General features: G+C 58.9%; 10 protein-coding genes across 10 annotated transcripts; 7 read left to right on the forward strand and 3 right to left on the reverse strand.

Annotated features, from left to right (window-relative positions):
* Positions 1-280: 280 nt before the first annotated feature.
* On the forward strand, positions 281-768 carry A1Q1_04038 (translationally-controlled tumor protein; the record flags this gene model as incomplete). The annotated part of the gene is made up of 2 exons (XM_014322415.1): positions 281-424; positions 478-768. 2 exons carry the CDS (start codon positions 281-283, stop codon positions 766-768), a joined length of 435 nt encoding a protein of 144 aa, XP_014177890.1.
* Positions 769-1,603: 835 nt separating this feature from the next.
* Positions 1,604-2,513, forward strand: A1Q1_04039 (uncharacterized protein; the record flags this gene model as incomplete). The annotated part of the gene is made up of 2 exons (XM_014322416.1): positions 1,604-1,934; positions 2,011-2,513. 2 exons carry the CDS (start codon positions 1,604-1,606, stop codon positions 2,511-2,513), a joined length of 834 nt encoding a protein of 277 aa, XP_014177891.1.
* An 868-nt stretch (positions 2,514-3,381) lies between these two features.
* On the reverse strand, positions 3,382-4,293 carry A1Q1_04040 (uncharacterized protein; the record flags this gene model as incomplete). The annotated part of the gene is made up of 3 exons (XM_014322417.1): positions 3,382-3,633; positions 3,684-4,042; positions 4,098-4,293. The coding sequence occupies 3 exons, from the start codon at positions 4,291-4,293 to the stop codon at positions 3,382-3,384; spliced, it is 807 nt and encodes a 268-aa protein (XP_014177892.1).
* A 221-nt stretch (positions 4,294-4,514) lies between these two features.
* Positions 4,515-5,771, forward strand: A1Q1_04041 (uncharacterized protein; the record flags this gene model as incomplete). The annotated part of the gene is made up of 4 exons (XM_014322418.1): positions 4,515-4,705; positions 4,778-5,363; positions 5,419-5,614; positions 5,656-5,771. 4 exons carry the CDS (start codon positions 4,515-4,517, stop codon positions 5,769-5,771), a joined length of 1,089 nt encoding a protein of 362 aa, XP_014177893.1.
* Positions 5,772-5,879: 108 nt separating this feature from the next.
* A1Q1_04042 (uncharacterized protein) lies at positions 5,880-8,552 on the forward strand (the record flags this gene model as incomplete). Its single annotated transcript, XM_014322419.1, has 2 exons — positions 5,880-5,927; positions 5,976-8,552. The coding sequence occupies 2 exons, from the start codon at positions 5,880-5,882 to the stop codon at positions 8,550-8,552; spliced, it is 2,625 nt and encodes an 874-aa protein (XP_014177894.1).
* A 119-nt stretch (positions 8,553-8,671) lies between these two features.
* A1Q1_04043 (cyclophilin) lies at positions 8,672-9,210 on the reverse strand (the record flags this gene model as incomplete). The annotated part of the gene is made up of 3 exons (XM_014322420.1): positions 8,672-8,760; positions 8,810-9,034; positions 9,081-9,210. The coding sequence occupies 3 exons, from the start codon at positions 9,208-9,210 to the stop codon at positions 8,672-8,674; spliced, it is 444 nt and encodes a 147-aa protein (XP_014177895.1).
* A 519-nt stretch (positions 9,211-9,729) lies between these two features.
* On the forward strand, positions 9,730-11,917 carry A1Q1_04044 (uncharacterized protein; the record flags this gene model as incomplete). Its single annotated transcript, XM_014322421.1, has 3 exons — positions 9,730-9,918; positions 9,964-10,348; positions 10,410-11,917. 3 exons carry the CDS (start codon positions 9,730-9,732, stop codon positions 11,915-11,917), a joined length of 2,082 nt encoding a protein of 693 aa, XP_014177896.1.
* A 637-nt stretch (positions 11,918-12,554) lies between these two features.
* A1Q1_04045 (uncharacterized protein) lies at positions 12,555-14,075 on the reverse strand (the record flags this gene model as incomplete). Its single annotated transcript, XM_014322422.1, has 2 exons — positions 12,555-13,562; positions 13,644-14,075. The coding sequence occupies 2 exons, from the start codon at positions 14,073-14,075 to the stop codon at positions 12,555-12,557; spliced, it is 1,440 nt and encodes a 479-aa protein (XP_014177897.1).
* Positions 14,076-16,913: 2,838 nt separating this feature from the next.
* Positions 16,914-19,251, forward strand: A1Q1_04046 (DNA repair and recombination protein PIF1 precursor; the record flags this gene model as incomplete). The annotated part of the gene is made up of 7 exons (XM_014322423.1): positions 16,914-17,183; positions 17,242-17,750; positions 17,881-18,291; positions 18,340-18,538; positions 18,591-18,871; positions 18,947-19,057; positions 19,113-19,251. 7 exons carry the CDS (start codon positions 16,914-16,916, stop codon positions 19,249-19,251), a joined length of 1,920 nt encoding a protein of 639 aa, XP_014177898.1.
* A 643-nt stretch (positions 19,252-19,894) lies between these two features.
* Positions 19,895-21,810, forward strand: A1Q1_04047 (uncharacterized protein; the record flags this gene model as incomplete). The annotated part of the gene is made up of 6 exons (XM_014322424.1): positions 19,895-20,048; positions 20,324-20,441; positions 20,589-20,774; positions 20,830-21,004; positions 21,064-21,329; positions 21,381-21,810. The coding sequence occupies 6 exons, from the start codon at positions 19,895-19,897 to the stop codon at positions 21,808-21,810; spliced, it is 1,329 nt and encodes a 442-aa protein (XP_014177899.1).
* Positions 21,811-22,903: the final 1,093 nt, after the last annotated feature.

Consider the following 22,903-nt stretch of genomic DNA (forward strand, 5'->3'; position numbering starts at 1 on the left):
TGAATGGGCTGCACGGTGAGATGATCCGTACGCAGGCAGGGCCCCCGCCAGCACCGCCAGAAAAGTAGCAGCAAAACGTTTGCTGGCATTCTTTGTCCTCTCTCTACACTCTACCACCTTACCCCCAAAACAACAAAAAGCACCATGATCATCTACGAGGACATTGTCACCGGCGACGAGATGCTCTCGGACGCTTTCGACATGTAAGCATGCGTACCAGAAATCGCGCTGACAGTCCAGCAAGGAGGTCGACGACATCGCCTACGAGGTCGACTGCGCCATGATCCTCGTCAAGGACGGTGACGTTGACATTGGTGCCAACCCCTCCGCCGAGGAGGCTGAGGAGGCCATGGCCGACGGTGCCGAGCAGGTCAACAACGTTGTCCACTCCATGCGTCTCCAGCCCTCTTCGTTCGACAAGAAGGTGAGCGCGACAGTCGGACCCTGGGAAGCGAGACTCTGATGTGTACCATCGAGCCTGAACTTATCAGCCGACACGCAACATCTTTTCTCAAGCTAACATCACAGTCGTACCTTGCCTACCTTAAGGGCTACATGAAGGCTGTCAAGGCCCACCTCCAGGAGAAGAACCCCGAGCGCGTTGAGGCTTTCGAGAAGAACGCCCAGACCTTCGCCAAGAAGATCATTGGCAACTTCAAGGACTACGAGTTCTACGTCGGCGAGTCCATGAACCCCGACGGCATGGTCGCTCTCCTCAACTACCGTGAGGACGGCACCACCCCCTACGTGAGTACCAGCCCAACATAACCTCCGTCATCCCTCCACCACACCGCACCGCCACACCACCATGCCACCAGCCGTCCAACTCCTCTTTCTTCTTCCTCCTCTTCTTCGTCTTTCAACAGCGCATTTGCTAATGTCAAAGTTCACTTTCTGGAAAGATGGCCTCAAACAGACGAAGATCTAAGTTTCTCGTCGATTCTGCTTGTCTTGCAGAGAGGGGGACGCTCGTAAACTACTGGCACAGCTCGTAGAAGATAATATCGATGCTAATAAGCTATGTTGTTTTATGACCGCAAAGGAGCAGCGTCCGGGGCATTCTGGGCGGCTTACTGACTCGCCCGCGTCTCAGCTTTGTTTCTGTGTAATTTGCGAATTGTTGCATGCAGGGGGACGGGAGATATGGACGATTGCGGAGGACGGGGTCGGATGGGGTCGGTGCTCAAGCAGTGCCACGGACTCGTGGCGAGACGTTCGGGTGGTGCGGACGCTAGGACCGGCTAGCTGCTGTGCTCGCCCTGCTTGCCTGCTGTCCTTCAGCTATACATCGCATCGCTTGCGCCGGTGCATGATATACACCGTACCACTCCGATGCATGCCATTCAGTAAAGTTTCGTAAACTCTGGACGCGTCGACGCGCCGCATGAGACCGAAGCCTGGTCACCGAGACTTTAGTAACCGCACCCAGCCCGAAATTTCAGAACCACACAAACCCTCGTCACTCCATTCCTTCCGTCTTCCTTTCTCTCTTGCTCTCCTGCTCTGCTCGAATCATCTTGTGCATATTATCTTACCCCGCGTACGCTTCACACCCTGCTATCTTGCTTCCTCCACCGTCCGACTTGCCGTTTCCTGTCAATCCATGGTGTCCACCGAGGGCACGCACCCCGCCTTCCGGCTGGCGGAGAAGCACTTCAAGAACCGCACGACGAATGCGCTCCCGGCGCTCCGGAATTTGCCCGAGTACACCCAGGCCGTGCTCGACCTCTCTGGCCCGCCTGACCAGACCTCAGACCCCGTCTGGCAGGCAGGCTGGTGGGGTGCAGAGTACACCGAGCCGACTCCCCAGCGGCGGCGAAGGAAGGGCAAGGAGCGCGCCGTGGGCGAGCGCGGCGAGCGCCCCGTCATGGACCTGGACGGCGTGCCGTGCCTCCACCTGAAGGATGGGCGCACAACCTACCTCGTCGCAGAGGGTGAGCTGGAAGGGCGCGTCAGAGCTGACAAGCAGGCTGCGTGCTGATCCCCCAATACCTCGATGCCGCGGAGCAGCTCGAGCTCCTCGAATCGGCGCTGTACGAGTATACCCGCCCGCCCAACCCCTTGTCGCTCGATACGCACTTCGCCCTCCCCCCGAACCTGTTCGAGCTCTACGCCACCGCCCCCGACACGCCCGTGCCGCCAAAACACCTCGACCTCGCGGCAGAGGAGAAGGCCCGCCTCGAGGCCGAGACACAGCGTACCCGCCGGGAACTGATAGAGACAGCCCCAGCGTCGCAAATAGGCTACGACGAGGTGAAGCGGCGCAACGCGACGTGGACGGGCGACGTGCCGAGCCTGAAAGTCGGGTGGAAGACGGTGGGCCAGCTCGTAAAGGAGGTGCGGTGGGCGAACCTCGGCTGGGTGTATCAGTGGTCCACGAAGAGCTACGATTTCTCGACCGACGAGCCGATCCCCTTCCCTGCCCCGCTGGCTGCGCTCTGTCGCAAGGTCGTGCGGGACATGCCGTGGAGCGATGTGTTTCCCAGCGAGTCGTTCCATCTCTCCTGGGATGAGGATTATGGTAAGCTGTGGATGTGTTCCGTGAGCTGATGTCAGAACCGGACACGGGGATTGTCAACTTTTACCAGATGAACGACACGCTCATGGCGCATGTTGACCGAAGCGAGCTCGACCCGAGCCGCCCCCTAGTCTCTGTCTCGTGAGCTTGGCGGTCTTCACCAGCTGACAGCAGACTCGGACACGCCGCCATCTTCCTCCTCGGCACTGGTTCGAGAGCCGACCCGCCGCGGCCGCTGATCCTGCGTTCCGGCGACGTCCTCATCATGGCAGGCAAGGGACGGCAAGCGTACCATGGTGAGTTGGCCATTTTGCTACGCAACTAACCCTAGGCGTTCCGCGAATTATGGAAGACACGCTGCCAAGCCACTTCCTGCCGAAGGAGGGCGACTCTCCCCAGACCAAGGCGGCCAAGGAGTGGATCTCCACCGCTCGCGTCAATATCAATGCTCGTCAAGTGTTTCCCCCCGGCTTCGAGAGGCCAGAGTAGTTGTTAACTTGTACTTTGTCTAACTATGCATATTCATACAACATCGCTCAGGTCAGCGGACCTGCGCCAGACACGACTGGTGCCAGCAGATCCACCGGCCGTCTTCCTTCTTCTCGTCTTCTATCACCATCTTGTCCTCTTTATTGTCCTCGTCCTTCTTCTCCTCAGACTTGTCCTCTGCCTTATCCTCGGGGTCCTTCTTCTCCCCATCTGCCATGCTCACGTCTCCCTCCTCCTTCTTGTCTTCCTCTTTCTTCTCGCCGTTGGCCGCGGCAATCTCTTCATCCTTCTTCTCTCCCTTATTCTCACCCTCAACATCCTTCTTCTCGCCATCCTCCCCAGCCTTCTTCTCGGCAGGCTCATGCGTCGCTGGCTTAGGCGGATACGGCAACCAACCGATGCGTCCCAGCGGGTATCCGTCGATCTCGCTCAGGCGGCGATGACAGTAGTGGCACGGCTCGTAGAGCAGCTTGAACAGCGCTGGGATGCGGAAGAGGATCTGGGGAATGTTCATGTGCAAAGAGTTGAACAGCTCCGTAATCTGCACCGAGGGGCCCGAGGGCGGAAGAGCATGAACAGGAGGCACCTGAGGTCAGCTTCGGTTCACGTTTTGCAGCTGACAACACCTATGGAGACACCCGTCTGCATGGGCTCGCCTTTACAGGTGCACACTCACGCTAGTACTCCTGGACGGCAGGAACCTAACACCAAGAACGTCGCTCCCGCTGAGGAAGACGCGGATCCAGCCCCCACCACCGATGCGGACAAGCAGTGTCGAACCCTTGAACTCGTACCGAGCGACGAACTGGGGGTACGCCTTGTTGTGCGCGGCGACAGCCTCGTCTGCATCCTCGATCCCGTACAGTGGTGAAGAAGGTGGAATAGGTGGCGAGAGGTCAGGGAGGATGGTCTTGGACGGCTGCGGGCGATATCGCTTCACGCCCAACGGTACCGGGATGGGCGGTAGCGGCGGAACGGGGTAAGATGTATTGGTCGGGTAGGGGTAGTCTGCGGTCAGCTTGTGGATCACGAACACTTTCTTGCAGCTAAACATGCTCGTAAAAAGTCTCTGAAAACCCATGTCACTCACCAACCGTGCCGTTCGCCGCGCCCGCACTCAGCATGTTCAGCGTATTCATGGCCTCGCCGGCTTGCGCGAAGGCGGCTGGTCCCCGCTGCGAGAGCGGATTTGGCAATGGCGGAAGCCGCATGATGCGGTCTGCCTGCGGCGCCTGTGGCGTCTGTTCCGTCGTCGAGTTCTCCGGCACGCCTGTAGCTGCCGCCATGATGTCTGAGTGAGTTGCGCAATCACAACATTGACCTTCCTCGAGCTGTCCAGAAGTGGAGGGCACATGCGAGTGGAGGTCAGCTATTGTCCGCACCTCAAGCAACCACGTGGTCATCGTCACGTGCATCCAGGAGCCAGTGATCGAGACGAGGCAGACGGGACGGGGATTGCCTGTCCTTGACTGGAAGGCTCGATTCCAATGACCGAGGTCAGGACGTCATGTACCTTGCTTCCAGGAGTGAAGAGCCCACTGGAGCGAATGACAGCGTCAGGAGCTGGGGGTTTAGTTCGGATGTCCCGACAGGTTTGGAAACATCGGTCACTGAGCGACGGGGTGACGGGCAAGGCTCCTGGGTGAATGCCGACTACACCCCTGGTGCTGCATGCGGTCACTGGTCGTCTGCAGCTCCGTACGCGCGAGGACCGACGTCTTTCCGTGCCCGCTGAAAACAGCGAACCACAACAGACGATGCAGTGGATAGTTGCAATGAAAACTCGCCATCGGATACCGCATTCCTGCTTATCGCTTTTTATCATCCGCTAAGTGAGACGCCTCGCACGCCACCGTCGTCACTCCGCCGTCACGAGCTCGTTATCATGCCCTCGATGGCTGCGGATAACGCGCGCGCGGCGCAAACGAACAACAACACGAACGCGGGCTTGGCGCAACGCGCGCCACCAGAAACACCTGATTCCGAACGAACATCCTTCCACTCTGCGCGCTCTTCAGCGCACTCCATCCCGGCTCCAAAGTTTGTGCAAGTATCGAATGAGCTTGGCGAGGAACTCAACGGGGGGCCTTCGGGCCAGAATGGCACCACGACATCGACGCCACGGAACACGACACCGCAGGGCTTCGAGAGGCACTCCGCTGGCGAGAACAAGCCCCCTGCACGCCGCGGGACGCGCTTTGGTCGAATGCTGGAGATCCTTCCCGACTGGCTGCAGGAGGCGCTCACCACGAGTCGTGCATGGAAGAACTGGTTCCGCTCCATGGTCGCCGCCCTTGCAATGATGATCATAATGGTGGCGAGGAAGAGTATGTCTTACACGAAGCTCATGCTGACAGTCAGCTGCTGCTGTGTTCGCGGGTGGAAGCTTCTTCGGCTTCCTGTGCTCTCAGATGATCACACCAAACATGACGACCACAATCTTCTTCCTCGCACAATGCACTGTCGGCGTCGGCATGCTGCTCGGCTGGGCTTGGGGATGTGCTGCGATGGCGGCCGCCACCAGCGTGCGCGACTCCAACCTTCTACGTCAACAGCTGGGAGGCGTGTTGTCAGGGCACAAGGAGGACGAGGACATCTCGAAAATTGGTATGCCCGTATGTGAGGTCCAGCTAACGTCGCAGTGAAAGGCGAGGCATTCCATGCCGCCTTCCTCGACCCACGCTCTTCTGCGGTGTACGGCGCCTTCATGTTCATCGGCGCATACGGATTGGGTTGGATCCGTGCGACCAAGCCGAAGCTGTAGGTGGTGATGAAGGCTACAGTTACTGACAAGTCAGTGTTTTCCTCGTCGTGTTCGCGACGATCATCATGGACAGTGAGTCGAGGAGCTAGACCACGCTGACCCACAGTCATGTTGACGATTGGACCGCTGATTCCGAAGAACTACTTCCCTCTTGCTGTAAGTTGTAGGGACGAGTCATTCTGACGGCAGACCGTCCTTATCAAGCCGGCGGCGGCGTACATGGCGGTTGGGCTGGTGTCGACAATGCTCATCTTCCCTGAGACGCTGAGCCATCACGTCCTTAAGCTGCACAGCAGGGAGCAGCTGAGAAACATTTACAACCTTCTGGCGATCCAGAACGACGTCATCCACACAAGAATCCAGGACCGTGACGAATGGGCCAGCCTTGCGAAGAAAATCGCCAACATGCGTGATGCGTCGACGGCAGCGAGCGCGATCGTTCTCTCGGAGGGCAGAATGCTGCCGCTCGAGATCAGCTATGGCCGTATCGGGCCGAAGGAGATGCAGTCCATCCTGAAGGCTGGGCGGGAGCTGGGATCAAGAGCATTTGCGATGGGCTCGTTCGCAATGATGATCGAGGGGCGGTACAAGAACTGGTCTGAGTGGAAAGCTCATCCGCACCCAATCACCACACTGCGGGTCAAGGAGGAGATCGATCTTATCGAAGCCCGAAGGCACGCAGGCGGGTTGACCCTGGACGACCTCATGCCCCAGGTCGCGTCACTATCGCAAGAGTTGCGTCAGGTCGCCGAAATCGTGATGTTGGGCGAGATCGAGTGGCTCGACAAGGTCAACTACTACCGTTATTCGAAGCTTCCCAAGGACTTCCCTGGCATCGAGAGCCGCTCTGCCGCCCTGCACGCGCTTGAGGATGCCCTACTCAGGTTCCGGCAGAGCAAGCAGCTGCAGATCCTGGATGGGTATCGCGGTCTCTTCGACGCGGAAGGCAAGCTGAAGACCTCGGTTGCGCCCCACCTTGCGACCGACATGCGCCCGCTATTCCAGATGTTTGTCTTCACGACCACGCTGGTGCAGTTCTGCACGACCCTCATTGAGTGGACGCAACTTCTAATCGGCATCGAGGCGAAAAACCCGGACAACGTCTTGCAGTACCCAGGCAGGAAGCGCTTTATCTCGACGCTCTGGAGCAGCGCGAAGGACGAGGATACTGGCGAGGACGCCTTCGACTTCAGCGTTCACGACCCTCTCAAGGACAACCACCAGTCGGTCGATACTGGAGGAAGTCTGGGCGTCTTCGCTGATGACGAGAAGGAGTTTAAGAAGAGCGTCAAGCGTGACAAGAGGATCCGCCGCAAATGGGCAAAGGACCCGGACGCTCGCAAGCCGGTCAACATCTTCCAGCATGTCAACGCCGCCATCGTTAGGGTTGTCAAGACCCTGTCTTCGAGCAACGGTATCTTCGCTCTTCGTTACGCCTTCATCAGTATCGCTTTGTGGATCCCGTCCGTCTGTAACACCAGCGCGTCCTTCTACTACATCCACCGAGGCGTTTGGGCGCTCATCATGGCGCAATGCGGCCTCGGTGTGACAGCTGGCGAGCAAGTCGCAAACTTTGTGACTCGTATGGGTGGCACTGTGCTTGGTGTGGTTGTGGGAATGGTCGCCTGGTACATCGGTGCGCCTGGCAACGCTTCCGGCAATCCTTATGGCGTTGTGGCAGCCACCATGTGTCTCTTGGCTCCCTGGCTGTTCATCCGCACCTGCTGCCCCATGAGCCTGCTCGGCTTCTGGCTCATGTTCTGTGTCACAATCTCCTTCTTGGTCGGATACTCGTGGGACGACAACAAGATCCCAACATCTGCAAACCAAGGCGCGGGCGCATCTTTAGCAGGTCGTCGAGCTTTGCTGGTGCTGATTGGATTCGCTGGAGGTATTATCATCTCGCTGATTCCGAAACCGACAAGCGCCAAAGTGCTCGTACGCCAGGGCATCTCCAAGAATATCGCGTCCCTTGGTGAGCTATACGCGCTCGAGGTCACGGCGTTCGAGACTGGTAGGGGCGATGAGGACGCGGAGGGCGATGTCAAGCAGCGCCGAGAGCGCTACCGCCACCATTTCTTCAAGATCTTCATGCGCTTGCAGGGCATCGAGTCTCGCATCAACAGTGCCAAGTTTGAACCGAGCATGACCGGACCTTGGCCCAAGTCGCATTACATCAAGCTCGTGCACACCCAGAAGATGATCCTTGCGGCTGGCGCTGTGCTGTCGGGGGCATACGCCAAGATGGACGAGAAGTACTGTCGATTCCTCACCAATCTGGGTGGTATCATGGAACCCATGTTCATCGCCGACTGCTTCTCCCTCTTCGCGCTCCTACGCCATTCGCTGAGAAACGGCACCCCACTGCCTCCCATCGTTCCAATCTTCGAGCGCCTCATCTACCACCGCAAGTCGTCGACTTCGCGAATGCTGGTCGCCCAGGAGTCACGAGGGCAGGTAGCGCAGCTCAAGGACGAGAGCTCCAGTAATCAGAGCTCGCAGACCGTGGGCGGTGGCGACAAGGAGAGTAGTGGCTCAGAAGAAGGCACCCTGTCGGATGCCGAGAATCGTCTCGTTGACATCATCTCGCCCTTCATCAACTGGAATACCATCCGGGACGAGCAGTTTGCCATCTTTGCGACCGCGCTCGTGTGTTTGGTTCAGATTGTCAATGGCCTGAACCAGATGCACATTGAGGTCCTCCAGCTGGTCGGTACACACCAGCTCAGCGGCTTCGAGCATCTGGCCGAGAGATGGGCGCGACTGGGCCGCATTGCTTGATGTACCTTGTTAGTTGATGGTGTGAACGTGATGATCTGTAGTTCAGTATTGGTCTGTTAGAATGAGATGTATTACCAGTGTCTCCGGAACCAGCCTAAAAATACATGTTGATGATGTGTCTATGCCTCTGCCGGGGCGTCGCCGTTCGCGGCCGTCGGCGTGCCCTTCCCTGCTCCATGCTCCTGCAGCCACTGCTCCGACTCCCACACTGATCATCAGCAACGGTATCACGTCATACGCCTGATGACTCCACTCACCTGCCTTCTCGCCCGTAGTGCCGTACTTATTCGGCGCGGCAATGCTGCACTTCAGGAACTTGCCCTGCCCCCGGTACGCCGGAAGCTCGTTCAGGTCGTAGTTGTCAATCGCCTCCTGCGCGTCCGCCGGGTTCGCGAACGTGATGAACGCGTAACCTCGGTGTTTCGTCGCTGTGGATGTTAGCGTGCTGTAGGCACTGAGATCGTTCAACACATCCTCATCCCCTTAATCGTAGGATAGTAAGTGATGCTGGACCGCGTCTTGACTCACGCTCATGCGGCTCGTGAGGGATGTTGATCTCGAGGATGTCTCCGAACGTGACGAACGCCTCGAGGAGCTGGTTCTCATCGACCTGGGCGGGGAAGCCGGCGACGTAGACTGTCGGCTTCTTGGTGTCCATCTCGATCAGTTGCACAGATCGGGAAAGAGAAGTCGAGACGGATGGGGAAGGAGGGAAGGAAGACGACGAAAACAATCGAGGCAAGACACCGAGGTTTCTGTTTCTGGATAGCGGTCGAGTGGAGGTCGTCACCTGCCAAGCAAGCTGCCCGCCGTTCAGTGGACAATTTAGGGTTGGGTGTTAATGAGGCCACGTGGGATTAGACTCAGCTAATCCAGATTCGCCAGGGACGGTAGCCGTTTAAATGGCGTCTCCTGACGACTGGGGCGCCGATTGCGGTACTTTTCGGTGAGAGTTAGAGCGGAGTCATGGACAGGCGTGCACCGCGCACTGGCGCTGACGTAGCGTCGCCTAATGTCGTGCAAGAGCAGGGGGCACCCATAAGCATCGCAGTCTTTGACTCTGCACTCACACACTACCTCTTGTCTTGATCCTTGTTTCCTCTCTCCCTCTAGAGATACCGGCACCGTTAGCTTGCCAGACGCGCGACGACTGCCGACAATGTTCGACCGCCTGACCATGGTCCTTCCGACCGACAAGGAGGAGCCGAGCGCCGTCGACTCCGTCCTCGACCGGATATCGATGTGGGGCAACCCGAAGCCGAAGTGGGAGCCGGACGGACCCTGCTTCCTCCTCGGACTGCCGCACGAGGTTCTTGAGCGTATCCTCCTGCTCGCGGACAATGGTAGCATCTTGAACGCTATTCAGGTACGCCTCTCAGCTCGTGTCCCGACCGGCTATAGCTCACTCCAGACCTGCCGCACGTTGAAGGCTGTCTCCGAGTCGCCGGCGGTGCAGTACCGTCTGATACTCGAGAGGTCTGGATACATCGACTGCCCGAACCAACCGCGGCCTGCCCCGCCAACGTTCAGCGGGGTGCCGTCAAACAAGGCTCGCACATCACCGCACACCGGACGGCTGCGCCCTACTATTCCGAGCGTGACGTTGGCGGACTGGCCAGCGACGCCCTCCGAGACAGTCGACCTCTCGAACCTGAGCGCCGTAGACAAGGCGAAGCTGCTCCGCGAGCGAGAGGACCGGTGGGACGCCCTCGACGCCGCTGAGGTCCGCACGTTCCAAGTCTCGGGGAATATGAACGTCTACGAGCTGCAGGAAGGTATTCTGCTCGTGTGCGAGAGTCTGACGACGCACCACCGAGTGAGTCTGATATTGCATTGCATTCTGACATCAGCCACGAGTCGTGAGACTCATTCCGCTACCGTCGGTGACGGACCCGGACCTAGAGGACCCGATCATACCGACGAAAGCGAACAAGGTCGACTTCCAGATCGCCGACTTGACGATGGACCCGACGCAGGACCTAATTGTGGTCAGCGAGCTGGACCCGCGACCTGAGCGGCCAGGCCAGCCAGCTCCCGCCCACAAGTTGCATCTCCTGACCCTCTCGACGTTCGAGCCTCACCCGCTTGCAGCGCGGACAGTGCTCGACTTCCCGCCCGTGGACGTGCCGGCAATCATGCCGAGACAGCTCCTGCAGGTCCTGGGCGACACGCTTGTGGTGCTCGTGTCCCGCGAAGGTGCAAACATGCTGCAACAGGCGGACGACCTGCTCGCCGTCTTCGGCATCGACATGGAAGAGGAGCTTGTGGCGTGGAACTGGAAAACGGGCGAGGTGCTGGCACGCATTCATCTCGGCCGAAGCGCGAGCGAGTGCTCCTTCGTCATGCTCACCCCGACGACAGTGGCGATCGCGATGCCTGCCGTCGTCGAATCGCTCCGACCCGTCCGGACCGCCCCGCCCATGATCCAGATCTACAGTTTCGCGCAGCGCAATCCGGGCCAAAAGGTCGAGCAGCCGCTCACCTTCAACAGGCTGGACGACACGACACCGCGCGCCGTGCCCGTTGCGAAACTGCTGATTCCGGCCCTCGCAGACGGCGCGGGACTGTACACGTTCCACATGCGGCCTGACCCTGCCTTCCCGCCTCAGAAAGATGCGCCGCTCGCATCAAAGCCCTTCACGCAGGACCCGGGGAAGGGCGTGATCGTCTGCGACCTCGTGATTGCGAGCGCAACAGCGCCGCATACCGAGTTCCACCCGCAGTTCTTCGACTTCTTCATCCTGCGCGAGTACCTAATCCAGCTGGCAGAGGAGGGCGAGGCGCGCCGCCGAGTCGGGTGGGCGAACGACCTGAGCGAGCGGGCCGCGCTCAGGACCATCTTCTGGGAAGACTGGGGCGAGGCCAACTCGCGCATGTTGCTGAAGTTTATGGACCCGCCGCGACAACTAGTACGTATCCTTCACCCCGAGCTTCACTCGCCGTCTTCGCTAGCTGACATACAGGTCTGCTCTTGTTCCGGGTATCGCTATGTGTCAATGTTGAACTCGACGGGCCCCTCAGAGTATTTGAACGTTGTGATCCAGGACTTCAACCCACACACAATTGCGCGGGAGCGCGCCCGCCGCCGCGCCGAGGGCAAGGGCACGGGCTGGATCCAGTCCGACGACGGCGAGTACCAGGTCGCGCTGTGGGATCGGGACGAGCCCACCACCATCGCGCCCGAGCCCGCGTGGCGCGACAAGGTCGTCACGACGCTGCCGTTCCGCGCTGTCCAGCGGCCGTTCAAGGCGACGGGCAAGAAGCCAAAGGGCGTCATGATGGATGCGGAGCGGGTCATGCTCATTGCGAGCTATGACGAGGAGGTCGGCACGATCAGGCAGGAGATCACCACGCTCTGCATGTGAGCGAGCCAAGGCACGCGCGCGCAGTTTGGAGCTCGCGGTCATGAACATGAGCATGCATGTCGATTTTGGACTACGTGTTGCACAACAGCTAATGAAACAGAGACAGGGATGAGGAAGTAGAGCATAGCGCGTAGAGTGAGAATTGATTCGGCGAGCCGTTCGCGAAAGTGCGTGGTGCGAAGGCGCAAAGGTGGCACGGCGCCGAAGCCAAAAGGCCATGAGCGAAATATCGAAAAGTCGAAGTGTAATAAGCATGCGTTGCGCGCTAAGTGTGAACCAGCCACAGTCGGCGGGGCGCAAGCGGGTATATTGGAGGTTTAGGGGAATGGATATCGGCGTAACGAAGCGGAGAGAGATCTCGATACAGTTGTGTTGTGGGTGGTCGGTCAATTAAGTGAGGCGAGTAGAGGGAATATGTGGTGGGGAGGACGATCGGCGCCGCCGTACGGCTCGGAGCTGCTCGTTCCTCCATTCCAGGAGATCACTGGAGAGTAGTGTGGGTATTGACAGGGAGCGAAAAGCCGCAACTTGCGTTAGGCTGTGCAGAGTCCTTATGGGAGAGTCTGGGGCAAGAATCTTGCGGGTCGAGATAGGCCGGGAGGAGCGAAATGTACTAAATGGTGCAGTCCTGATCGCACTACGTGTCAGGACCGACACACTTGCACTTCATCATGCCAAGGCGGAGCTGGTTGATTTCGACGCCCATGGCCACGATCTGCTCATTCGCCTTGTCGAGCTTCTCAGCGAGCATCGTGGCCCTCTCGAGCGCCTCGTCCAGGTCCGTCTTCATCTGAGCGCTGTCAGTGGACCGTCCACGTTGTAGATCGTCACGTACCTGCTCAGCCAGCTTCTTCTTCTTCTGACGGAACTTCTTCTGCGCCTGGGCGTTCTGCTCCTTGCGGCGGGCTTGGTCGCGGCGGACGTACTTCCGCCTCTTCGGCTTGGGCTTCTCCTCGCCGTCTGCGTCTTCCTGGTCATCGTTGCCTTCGCCGTCTCCGTCCTCATCGCCCTCATTGTCAGGACCAATCTTGGGGACACTACTGGAGCCATTGGACTCGCGGAGGGAGCTCATGCTCTCCGGCGTGGTTGTTTCGGGCGACTCCTCCTTGACGGCGGTGGTAGCGCGGAGGCGGGCGCTGGCGCGAGTAGTGCGGCCGGGATTCTTGCGCACCTTCTTAGTCGTGGGCTGATACTCGTCAGAGCTTCCAGAGGACGTCGTCTTAGAACTGCCACTGGCACCGCTCGCCTCTTCGGGGCTGCTGCTGTGCCGAGGCGTGTCGCGGTAACGCTTCTGTGGCGATGAGGGCTCGCCGCCCTCTGCGGATCCACCACTGCGCCTCTGCCTCGCCTGCTCTTCGGAGGAGTGCGACATCGGGCGGTAGTAAGCCTCAGGTGGCCAGTCATGCCGACCGCCGTGCTGAGGGGGAGGTGCCTGCCACCCGCCGTCGTGGTAGCCGTGCGGCGGGTACGGGTGAGCCTGAGGATGATGATAGCCAGGTCCACCATAGTACCCCTGCTGGTGGTGGGGCGGCGGTGGTGGTTGGTGGTGGTAGTCGAAGCCTGGTGGCGGGGGACCCGGCATCCAGCCATGACCTTGGTGAGATGCATATCGCTCGTCGTCGCGCGGGTGACCAGGAGGCCCCATCTTCGAAAAATGTCAACACAATCTCGTCGATAACCGAATCGGCCTATGCGCCACCGTGACACCTCAAGGATCAAGGCGCACCTGTGCACGATCACCACTCACCATGCGATTCCTGTCAGAACCACCAGGTGCTTGACGAGGTACGTCGGCATAGTGTCCATAGTCGTGGGAATGGGGTGCTGCATAATGTTGCGGGTGCTCATGATGAGGGCGGGAGTACGCGTGCGGATGAGCGGTGCTTTGGGTGGCCACTGAGGCGGGATGGGGTTGGTCCGCGGCGGTGGAATGGGCGAGGGGATTACGTTGGTGGTCGTCGTCTGCCACCTCCAGCGCCGCCTTAACAAGCAAGTTGATAGGCCCATTCATACTCTTTCCTCCCACACCGAGGTCCGGGTCAAACACTAGTGTCTGAGAGGCGGTAGATCTGGGTGGCTCGTGTGTGCGTGAACGAGAGGCTCTGATCTGGTGTGGATGACCTGAAGACGAATGCGGGCCGGCGAGGAGCTGGGTCATGGCCTAAGCGCCTCGAGAAGTTTGCCAGGTAAGAAAAAGTCGACGGAGGGTGTGACAAGGTACGGGGTAGCAGGAGTAGTGAGGTAAACGATACGGGGTTATGTACGCGGAGTTTTCTGCGGCCTGCGGATGATGAACGCACATGTGGTGTCAGCATTGTGTTTGGAGACAACAAAAGGGGACCCGGACGCTTATATCAACATCACCGGGTAAGATTGACAGGGCAATCACCGCACGGGGGATGTAGCACAATATGGCCCAATCCAACCCAGAACCATGGAAGAAGAATCACGTACCTTCACTCACGCACTCGTTCGCAGGAAGCCACGAGTTAATGAGCTGGGCGTTCAGGAATGGATGCAGCGATTGACAACGGCCCAATTGGGCCTTTGAGGGTGATGCAATCAGTCGAAAGAGAGCACCAACGATGACCACGCCGGCCAAGACAGCAAGTCGTGTTTGTTGTTGTCCAGGGTTGATGCGATGATGATCTGATGATGGTCACTGACCGATGCGAAGTTGAGGCGGCTAGAAGGAAGGGTCTAGGAGGTGGATGGCGGAAATGAGGGATGGCGTAATGGCGAGGTATGAAAGGGATGTTGTGCAAAGTCCGAAGGTGTGGTCTGTGAAGGCGCGACAATCGGCGAAGGAGGGACGGAGGGACAGTGAGGGACAGTGAGGAACGGCCTGGGGTGTTGGAAGGAGCGTGGTGGACAGTGTACACGTAACGTTGCAGCGGGGCAGCAAGGCCTGGTAAGCCAGTGTAGGTCGCGAGGCAAGACAATCTCGACGATGGGAGCAAGGCTTGTGCGTTTGCGCCCTTGATTCGAGTCGCCGCGGGACGGCTGCTGGTTTGAACCTGTGGGTTGTGGTTGCGGGCCCGGGGCTGTGACCTCTTGACCACCGCCCGAGGGCTAAGGGGTTGCCTTGCGCTCGAGCGTCAGCGGGACGAGGTGATGTTCGCGGCGCGCGGGGGTTGCTTGCGGGACAGCGAGGGCTGACCTAGGTTCTGGCACAGTTTCGGACCTGGTGAGAGGGGTGATTGTTGATGCCGGGCGATCCCCTCGATATGATCAACAGTGGTCAACAGGGGGCGTGATTGGAGAGAAGAGCAGTGGTTTAACGCCCTATGCATTCCTGCTGACGTTGCCTGGAAAATGGAGCAAGTGGGAAAGGATGTCAGACAGCGAGGTAGTTGTGCAGGCCGGAATGCAGTGGGTGCGGGGTACGTGCATCGTGACCGGGCGATGAGATGTATGATGCATGGACGCAGGGGAGCCAGAGGCGCAGAGTGGTCAGTGACGGCAGGACATAAGCCAGCTCTGGGTGTGATAACGACGAGCGATCGAGTGATCGGCTGGAAACGCCAGTGTGACGAGACCACGGGGACCAGGGGGGCACGAGGAGGATACCAGACAGACTCCCCGACTTGACATAGATACCAAGTAGAGTTGTCAGCAGGGCTCGAAGGAGGCACAGTCGCGAAGGCGCAGCATGTAAGTGTCGCCAGGGACATGGTACACGAGACACTGCAGAGTCGCCTCCGTTGACGCAGTCCGACGTCGCGTCCTCCGCGCCCTCCCCTCAGCCTACCGCACCATCCCAGCAGCCAACGAGCCGGACCGGTATGTGCACTGCGAGGGCGCAAATGCTGGGCGTGACTTTGGACCATTCTCCCAAGCTGACGATATCAGCTTCTACGGATCCAAGGCAGACGAGGGCATATCAACATACCTCCCACAGACCGACAGGAAGATCAACTTTCCTGTAACTTCACCTGGCTCATGCCCAGGGAAGACGGCCCATGCCAAGCACCGATTGGATCAATAGCACTCTGGCGCAGTCTGGCCCACTGCGCAGAGATCACTTTAGGCTTACTTGTCCACATTCCGAGGTTTAAGCCTTCCGGACGCCTTCTCATCTGTGTCCCAGAGTACGAAACTCTCCTCGCCTATCGTTCTCGAACTTATTCCGAGACTACATACATAAACTGCGTACGACTTCCTAACGTACGCATAGCCTATCCCCGAATTAAACCGACTCTGTGTGCTGTACACCAAATACACAATGCACACTTGGGGGTCCAGAAGTGTCAGTATCATCACCTTCAGCCGCCTCCATCGACTACAATACAGATTCTCACGTTGCAGTGATTTCGAATTTTGCGCACCGACATGCAGCCAGGATGCTCACCACACGACCTCAGACCACGCTTTCGTCGAGCCCAGCTTAGGCAAGCATACCTGCGGCTGACCTCACACCTTAGATAATGTGACAGTATCTCCTGACAGGACCAGGATACCCGGGCGCTGGTCCAAGCTCTTCACTGCGGTATGCACAGGATGAGGGGGTCATGTCCTCAGGCTATCCAGGAGGCTGTATGGGTAAGTGACTACAGCTAGTCCCTTTTGTTGCTTATGTGATTCGTCTTTTCGAATGAACGGTATTCGCTCAGCCTGTAGCGGGTGGGGCAGATCAGGCCGGCTCGTAATACAGGCGGCGACCGAGATCCAAGTTCTCGCCGGCAATGTCTCGTCGACCCTCACCAACCCTCGTTCTCTTTGTCTCAGCACCCCAAGACCGGGTCCAAGAACCTCAAGTTAGGTTCTTCGACAGCCTGCGATGTAGAGAACAATAGAGCACACTCCGGTGGCGCGCACCTGAGGCATGCAGCGTGTGCTCGTCCCTGTGGCAAACGTCGTCGACCGCCACCTCTGGGAGGTCCGTGCCACACACTCGCACGAGAAGACGAAGCTAACGTTACGTAATCTGAAGGTCCTCAATCCAACCTGACATTTGCACAACCACCCACGTGTAAAATGTCACTAACACTGAGGCATGAGATCTGCTAGACCTCCACCTGGCGAGTCCACCTTCCCCGCGCTGCGCGACGCGTCGCGAAATGGCACCTCTGCAACATTGTTGTGGTTGAGTCAACCACCCGGCGTTCCTTGGTCTGGTACCATGTCGTCTTACCAACCAAACTACACCGCTGTTGCGAAAGGTCGAAACCCAGGCATCTACGCCAGCTTTGAAGAAGCTCTCAAGCAAACGGAAGGCTTTCCGGGCGCGTACTTCAGAAGCTTCCCAGATCATTTTGAGGCTTCGGTACGTATCCCTTAGGAACCTCTGGCGCAGCTAACAATAGGAATGGCTGAAATCGGAGAGTAGGAAGCCGGCGAACAACTACTATAACAAATTCAACCGCTCAAAGAAGAAGAAGGCGAAACTGGGACCGAGTCGCTCTTTGGTTACGCTGTCTGACGACGAACCCGAACCGACCATGACCGACGGCAAATGGAGTCGCTCGGCGAAGAATCAGGTTGAGGATTATCTCAGGGCCATGAAGGAGACGCCTCTGCTCCCTCCACAACCGTCGCAATCGCAGCCATCTATCAGCCTGGTCTCGGACGATGAAGACGGGGACGAGCCTGTCATGAAGGATGGCAAGTGGACTCCTTCGGCCGAGGTAGAGGTCCCCGAGGAGCTAGCCTCGCTCTCTCCTCAGCAGAAGGAGGTACTCGATCGTATCCTCAGGGGCGAGAACATCTTCTTCACCGGCGCTGCTGGTACGGGAAAATCGCATCTCTTCCGCGCAATCATCAAGGCGCTGCGCGGCTCTATCGGCGGTGCCCGGCAAGTGGCCGTGACGGCGTCGACCGGCATGGCAGCACTGTAAGTGTAGGATACGGAGCGTCAGCTGACAAAGTAGGAATGTCGGAGGCGTGACGCTGCACTCCTGGGCGCGCATCGGCCTCGGTACCAAGCCGGTGCAACGGCTGATCGGCCAGGTCATGAAGAACAGAGGATCGACCGAGGCGTGGAGGAAGACTGACGTCCTCCTCGTCGATGAGATCTCCATGATCTCTGGAGAACTGCTTGACAAGCTCGACCAGATCGGTCGCGTAGTGCGCCGCCGATCAACTCCGTTCGGCGGCCTGCAGGTCATCTTCTGCGGCGACTTTTTCCAGCTTCCTCCTGTTGCCGACCATGATGGACCGAAACCGAAGTACGCCTTCGATGCGGACGTTTGGGACCGAGCCTTCCCCAGAAGCAATCGCATCACTCTTCAGCAGGTCTTCCGTCAGTCAGAGGAGAGCCTTGTCACCGCCCTCGAGCACATCCGCCGCGGCAGGATGACGAAGGAGGCAAGCGCTCTGCTGACCCGGTGTAACCGACCAGTTCAGTGCCCGGAGGGGACACGACCTGTTCAACTGTAAGTAACCCTCTGCGGCCTCCTCTACGGTCTATGCTGACCATCCAGGTACTCTCGCCGATACCAAGTCGAGCAGGTCAACAACCAGAATCTGGCTTCCCTCCCTGGAAGCCCTCAGGTCTACCGGGCTATCGATATCGGCGGCCAGACGACCAATGGCTATGAGGTGTCTCAAGAGCAGGCCACCAAGACTCTTAATAGCCATACTCGTTGGCCCGAATCCATCGCTCTCAAGGTCGGAGCTCAGGTCATGCTAGTTTACGTGAGTTACGAACGTGACACCCCACTGACGATGCCAGAACTGGGCGCCCGGTCTAGTGAACGGATCCACCGGCAAAGTCGTGGGCTTTAGCACCATGGCCGACTTTGGTGTCGACGACGACGGCGCGAAGAAGTTGCCAAAGGCGGACCGCGACGCTGACGGCGCTGACCGAGGGCCGCTGTACCCCGTGGTCGACTTCGAGGCGAAGAACGGCCTGAAGCGTCCTCCGGTCTTGGTCCCAACCATGGAGGTTAGCGTCGAGAACGCTCGCAACAAGATGGAAGCGAAGCGAATTCAGGTGCCGCTCATTCTCGCGTGGTGAGTGCAGTTAGAAGCTTCGCAGCTGACCTGTAGGGCTATCACGATCCACAAGGCGCAGGGGATGACTCTGAGCCGAGTCAAAGTCGACCTGCAGGGTACCTTTGACGATGGACAGGCGTATGTTGCACTCTCTCGTGCGACGTCGCTTGACGGACTGGAGCTACGGGGATTCAACTTAAAGCAGTGAGTTACCGAGGCGGACATTCCGATTCCCGAAGCGGTGTTGCTGACCATATAGCATTATGGTTTCCAAGCGGGTGCTAGCCTGGGCCGAGGAGGCGGATGAGGACGACGAATTCGACGCGTTCTTCGCTGCGAACGCAGAGGAGCTCGACGCGTTAACAAGCAGTCAAGCCGCCCCGATGGGGATGGCGTGAGCATGAGGATAGACGGCGGTGATATGAGGCCGCTCTTGTATCAATAAACATCAACATGTATAAACATCGCATGCAGTCCCACGGTATCTGATATCCTGTGTCCTGTGCAGAGTCCCGCGGTCACCTGAGCTACCTTCCGGTCTGCAATGCGATGGCCGCTATCGCTACGGACTATCGTTGGACGAAGAGAGCCGAAACGGCTCCCGGCACATGATCGAGGTGGATGGGCGGGGTGTGTGCCTGGAGTTGCCACCCTGAATTTTGCCGCTTGATTTCGTGCTACAGGTCCGTGCCTGAGTCCACCCACCCTCGGCCAGTGCAGTGACCGACACTGGCCAAGACATTGAGACATTGAGGCAGTGCGGATCCGTCGTCGTTCTTCACATTCACTCTTCACTCTTTCCTCCATTCGCATTTGCATACAGACACAGTCTGCTCTCACACACACACACAAACGGACACGCTTGCTCACCTATTAATCCAGCAGCGCGTTCTCCACAAGTTCTCCCTTTGTCCCCATCGACATCTCGACACTGGCAACGCCGCATTCCACGAGCGACCGCCCGAGCACACGACTAGGGGGCCCTTGCCGCCCGGCTGCACCGATACCGACCAGACCCGTCACGCCGCCGCAACCTCCGACATGGCCCTCCGAGACGCCTCGTGCTACACGCTCACGGCCGAGCCGAGCCGCGAGAACCCCGCCATCCTCGAGCTGAAGGAAAACAACGGCGAGGTCCGGTACGCCCGTGTCCGCGAAAAGGTCAACGGCGAGGCTTACGCCACGGCGCTGTATGGTGAGTGAGAGGAGAGTCGGGGGGCCGTGACTATTGTCGGAACAGTGCGCTACGCTCATGACTACGCCGGTGCGCTGCAGCGTGCGCAGTGGTCGCTTGAGCGTGTCCAAGACTGGTGCCGCGATAAGGTGCAACTACGCCGCAGTCGCCCTCTATTCTGGGCAAAAAGTCTTCAGTGATGTTCGCTCATCGTTGCGCCCCGCATGGCACCATCAATGACGCATCGCAAGCGATCGCCCTGCAAAGCTTTTTAGAGCCGACGAGCTGACGTACAGATGCATTCAGCGGCGCTAAGCTCGCGTCCGCGGGGTACGTCTCGGAGAAGCTGAAGACACGGCGGCTCGAGCTGCACGGCCCGGACGTGTCTGTCGGAATGGAGTTCACGGGGCGATTGTAAGTTAGGTGACTCCGCGGGTTGAACTGACGACAGGCACTTCGTACGTCTTACAGGCTAATGGAGCGAAGCGACAGCTAACATTCAGGAATGGACATTCATCTTCGAGGGGTGAGCCAAACTCAGATGTCCAGAGCTGATAACAGCAACAAGTACAAGTGGAAGCGCGACCTGGTGGGGAAAGACATGGTGTGCTCGCTTGACCGCAAACCGGAGCCTAGCGTCGAAATCTGCCTTGCGCGTGAGGGCGACAAGCGAGACTTCCCCCGTATCTCGATTCTGCACTACAACATTGAGCGCTTCCAGGACATTAAGGACCTGCGCGGTCTCGAGTACCTACTTGTGATGTCGTAAGTTAGCCGGGATCTTCGTATGAACTGACCCCAGGGTGCTCTGTCTCATGGACGCGGCCGAGGAGCGTCAGGCCGAGCGCGCACAGTCAACAGGTCTGCTTCGCACACCGTCAGGCTCCAAACCCGTCGTGCCCGCTAAACCCTCACCGCCGACGTCTTCCTCGTCACACGAGCCTCAGCGTATCATCACCCCTGAGGACTTTGAGCCGGTGAGTACTTTGACGACCACACTTATGCTACCAGGCATACGAGCGTAGCTGACCATCAGGAGGAGTCCAACGAGATCATCGTCGGGATGCAGACCGACATCAACACGCATATTGACCGCGCGCTCGCCCTCCTATGTGATCCGAGCATTCTCTACATCGTGATCCGGACGAAGCGGCCAGAGGCAGCCCAGCGCGCCATGCAGGTGTGCTCTGGTATCACCCGCGCGCGGCACCGTAACGGCGAGCCAGAGCTGCACCAGTACGTGAACGAGGAGCAGCCGCCGGCACCCCGAGGCCCGCGCGTCATCAACCTGGACGATCCGAAGTGAGTAGTAGAAGCTGCGACCTTCCGCCCACGAAGTAGCTGACAAGGCAGGCCGGAACCGTGGCGACCCCCTCTCCTTGCGATCTACCTCTCGACGATCGAGCTCCCCGACCTGGCACCGGGCCGGCGCGAGGCTCAGTCTTCTCCGCCCGGCGTAGTCCGTCACCCCACAAAGGGCAAGGCGACCCCCGTCTTAATCGCTCCGCAGCCCAAGCGTCCCAATGGGCATACTGCTCCGCACGGCCTGCCGAATGTCCGCCTCTCTCCCTCGCCGGAACCAAGTAAGACGGCGCAGCACGCGTCGCACGGGAAGCACCCCTCCCACGGGGGGAAGCCGAGCCAGCAGAGCCCGCCCGTACCCCCTGCGCCGAGCTTTGGCGCGCCGCAGCCAAGCAGTACAAATGGCAAGCTGACCAAGCCCAACGGCGCGAATGGGGGCAGCGGAGTCAAGATCTCGCGCCTGTTCAAGGGGCGTGCGTGAGTGAAGCGAAGCGTAGCCTTTAGCAGTGATGAGGGCGGCGCGTTACGTGTCCTTCAAGTAATCTGTCGCTTGACACGAGTCACCTGACGAGTATTCCTGCCCGATCTAGCTCGGGCGTGTATGTATCCATAATGATGTGCTCGGCGTGAGCAGAAGACTATGCAGTGGGACGGAGCAGTGGGCAAGTAGGGTGAGCGCCACGCGCAGTCGGCGGCGTTCGGGGCGCACAGCGGCGCTCGGCGGCGGCGAAAGGCGCTGCTCGGCGGCGGTGCAGGCGTCAACAACTCAGGCGCAGCAGGCAGCTATCCAGTCCGCTTTCTTCTCCTCCTGAGCTCCTGACGGCTCCCTGCTGACAGTCCTGACTATTGACCGTCCTGAACAGGGCAAGTCCAAGCAGCCAGCTCTCAAGGACTCTTTCCAGTGCATCACGTTACTCAGAGATCTCATGGCAATAGCCATATACTGCGGCATCAAAACTGCGCCGGTTTCGGAGTGTTTTGTGTGCTTTGTACGTGGCTCCGTCGCCGACTCCGATCCGACGCTCTACTTTCGCTTCAGCGCGCCAAGCGTCTCTCTCTCTGGGTCCACGATTGGTCTATATGCGACCGGAAGGCGGACCGAGTTGCCGTATCTACGCACATGCACACGCACACGCAAACGCCGCATGCATACAGCCCAGTGGCCATATAGTCATGCATGCATGCACGTATGCGCCCGACATTGGTTTGACGCAGAGAGGTAGTGAGGTGAGGGAGAGGTGACGATTGACGGAGATGCCACTGCCAGTACGAGTCCAGGACAGTGGTCGGAATGCAACGTTCGCATTCCGTAACCGGGCTCTTGCGACTACTCGACTCGTTGCAGGTATGCAGGCCCGCAGAACTGTTGAGTGTACGACTCCGGTGCCCCTCCTCGGTCTTGACTCGGTCATACTCTCGAATGGTCACGATCCGCGGACACGGGCCAGTCATCAGTGCTGCTTATGCCGGCGGCTTGGCTCTGCATGCTCTGCACGTCATGTCGCCCATAGGTACCTCTGTCATTTGAGGTCGGCGCGTCATAAGCGAAGTAGCTACTCGGAGAGGCCGCGGCC

The sequence above is a fragment of the Trichosporon asahii genome (assembly GCF_000293215.1).
Source record: "Trichosporon asahii var. asahii CBS 2479 unplaced genomic scaffold scaffold00070, whole genome shotgun sequence".
Classification (NCBI taxonomy): Eukaryota; Fungi; Basidiomycota; class Tremellomycetes; order Trichosporonales; family Trichosporonaceae; genus Trichosporon; species Trichosporon asahii.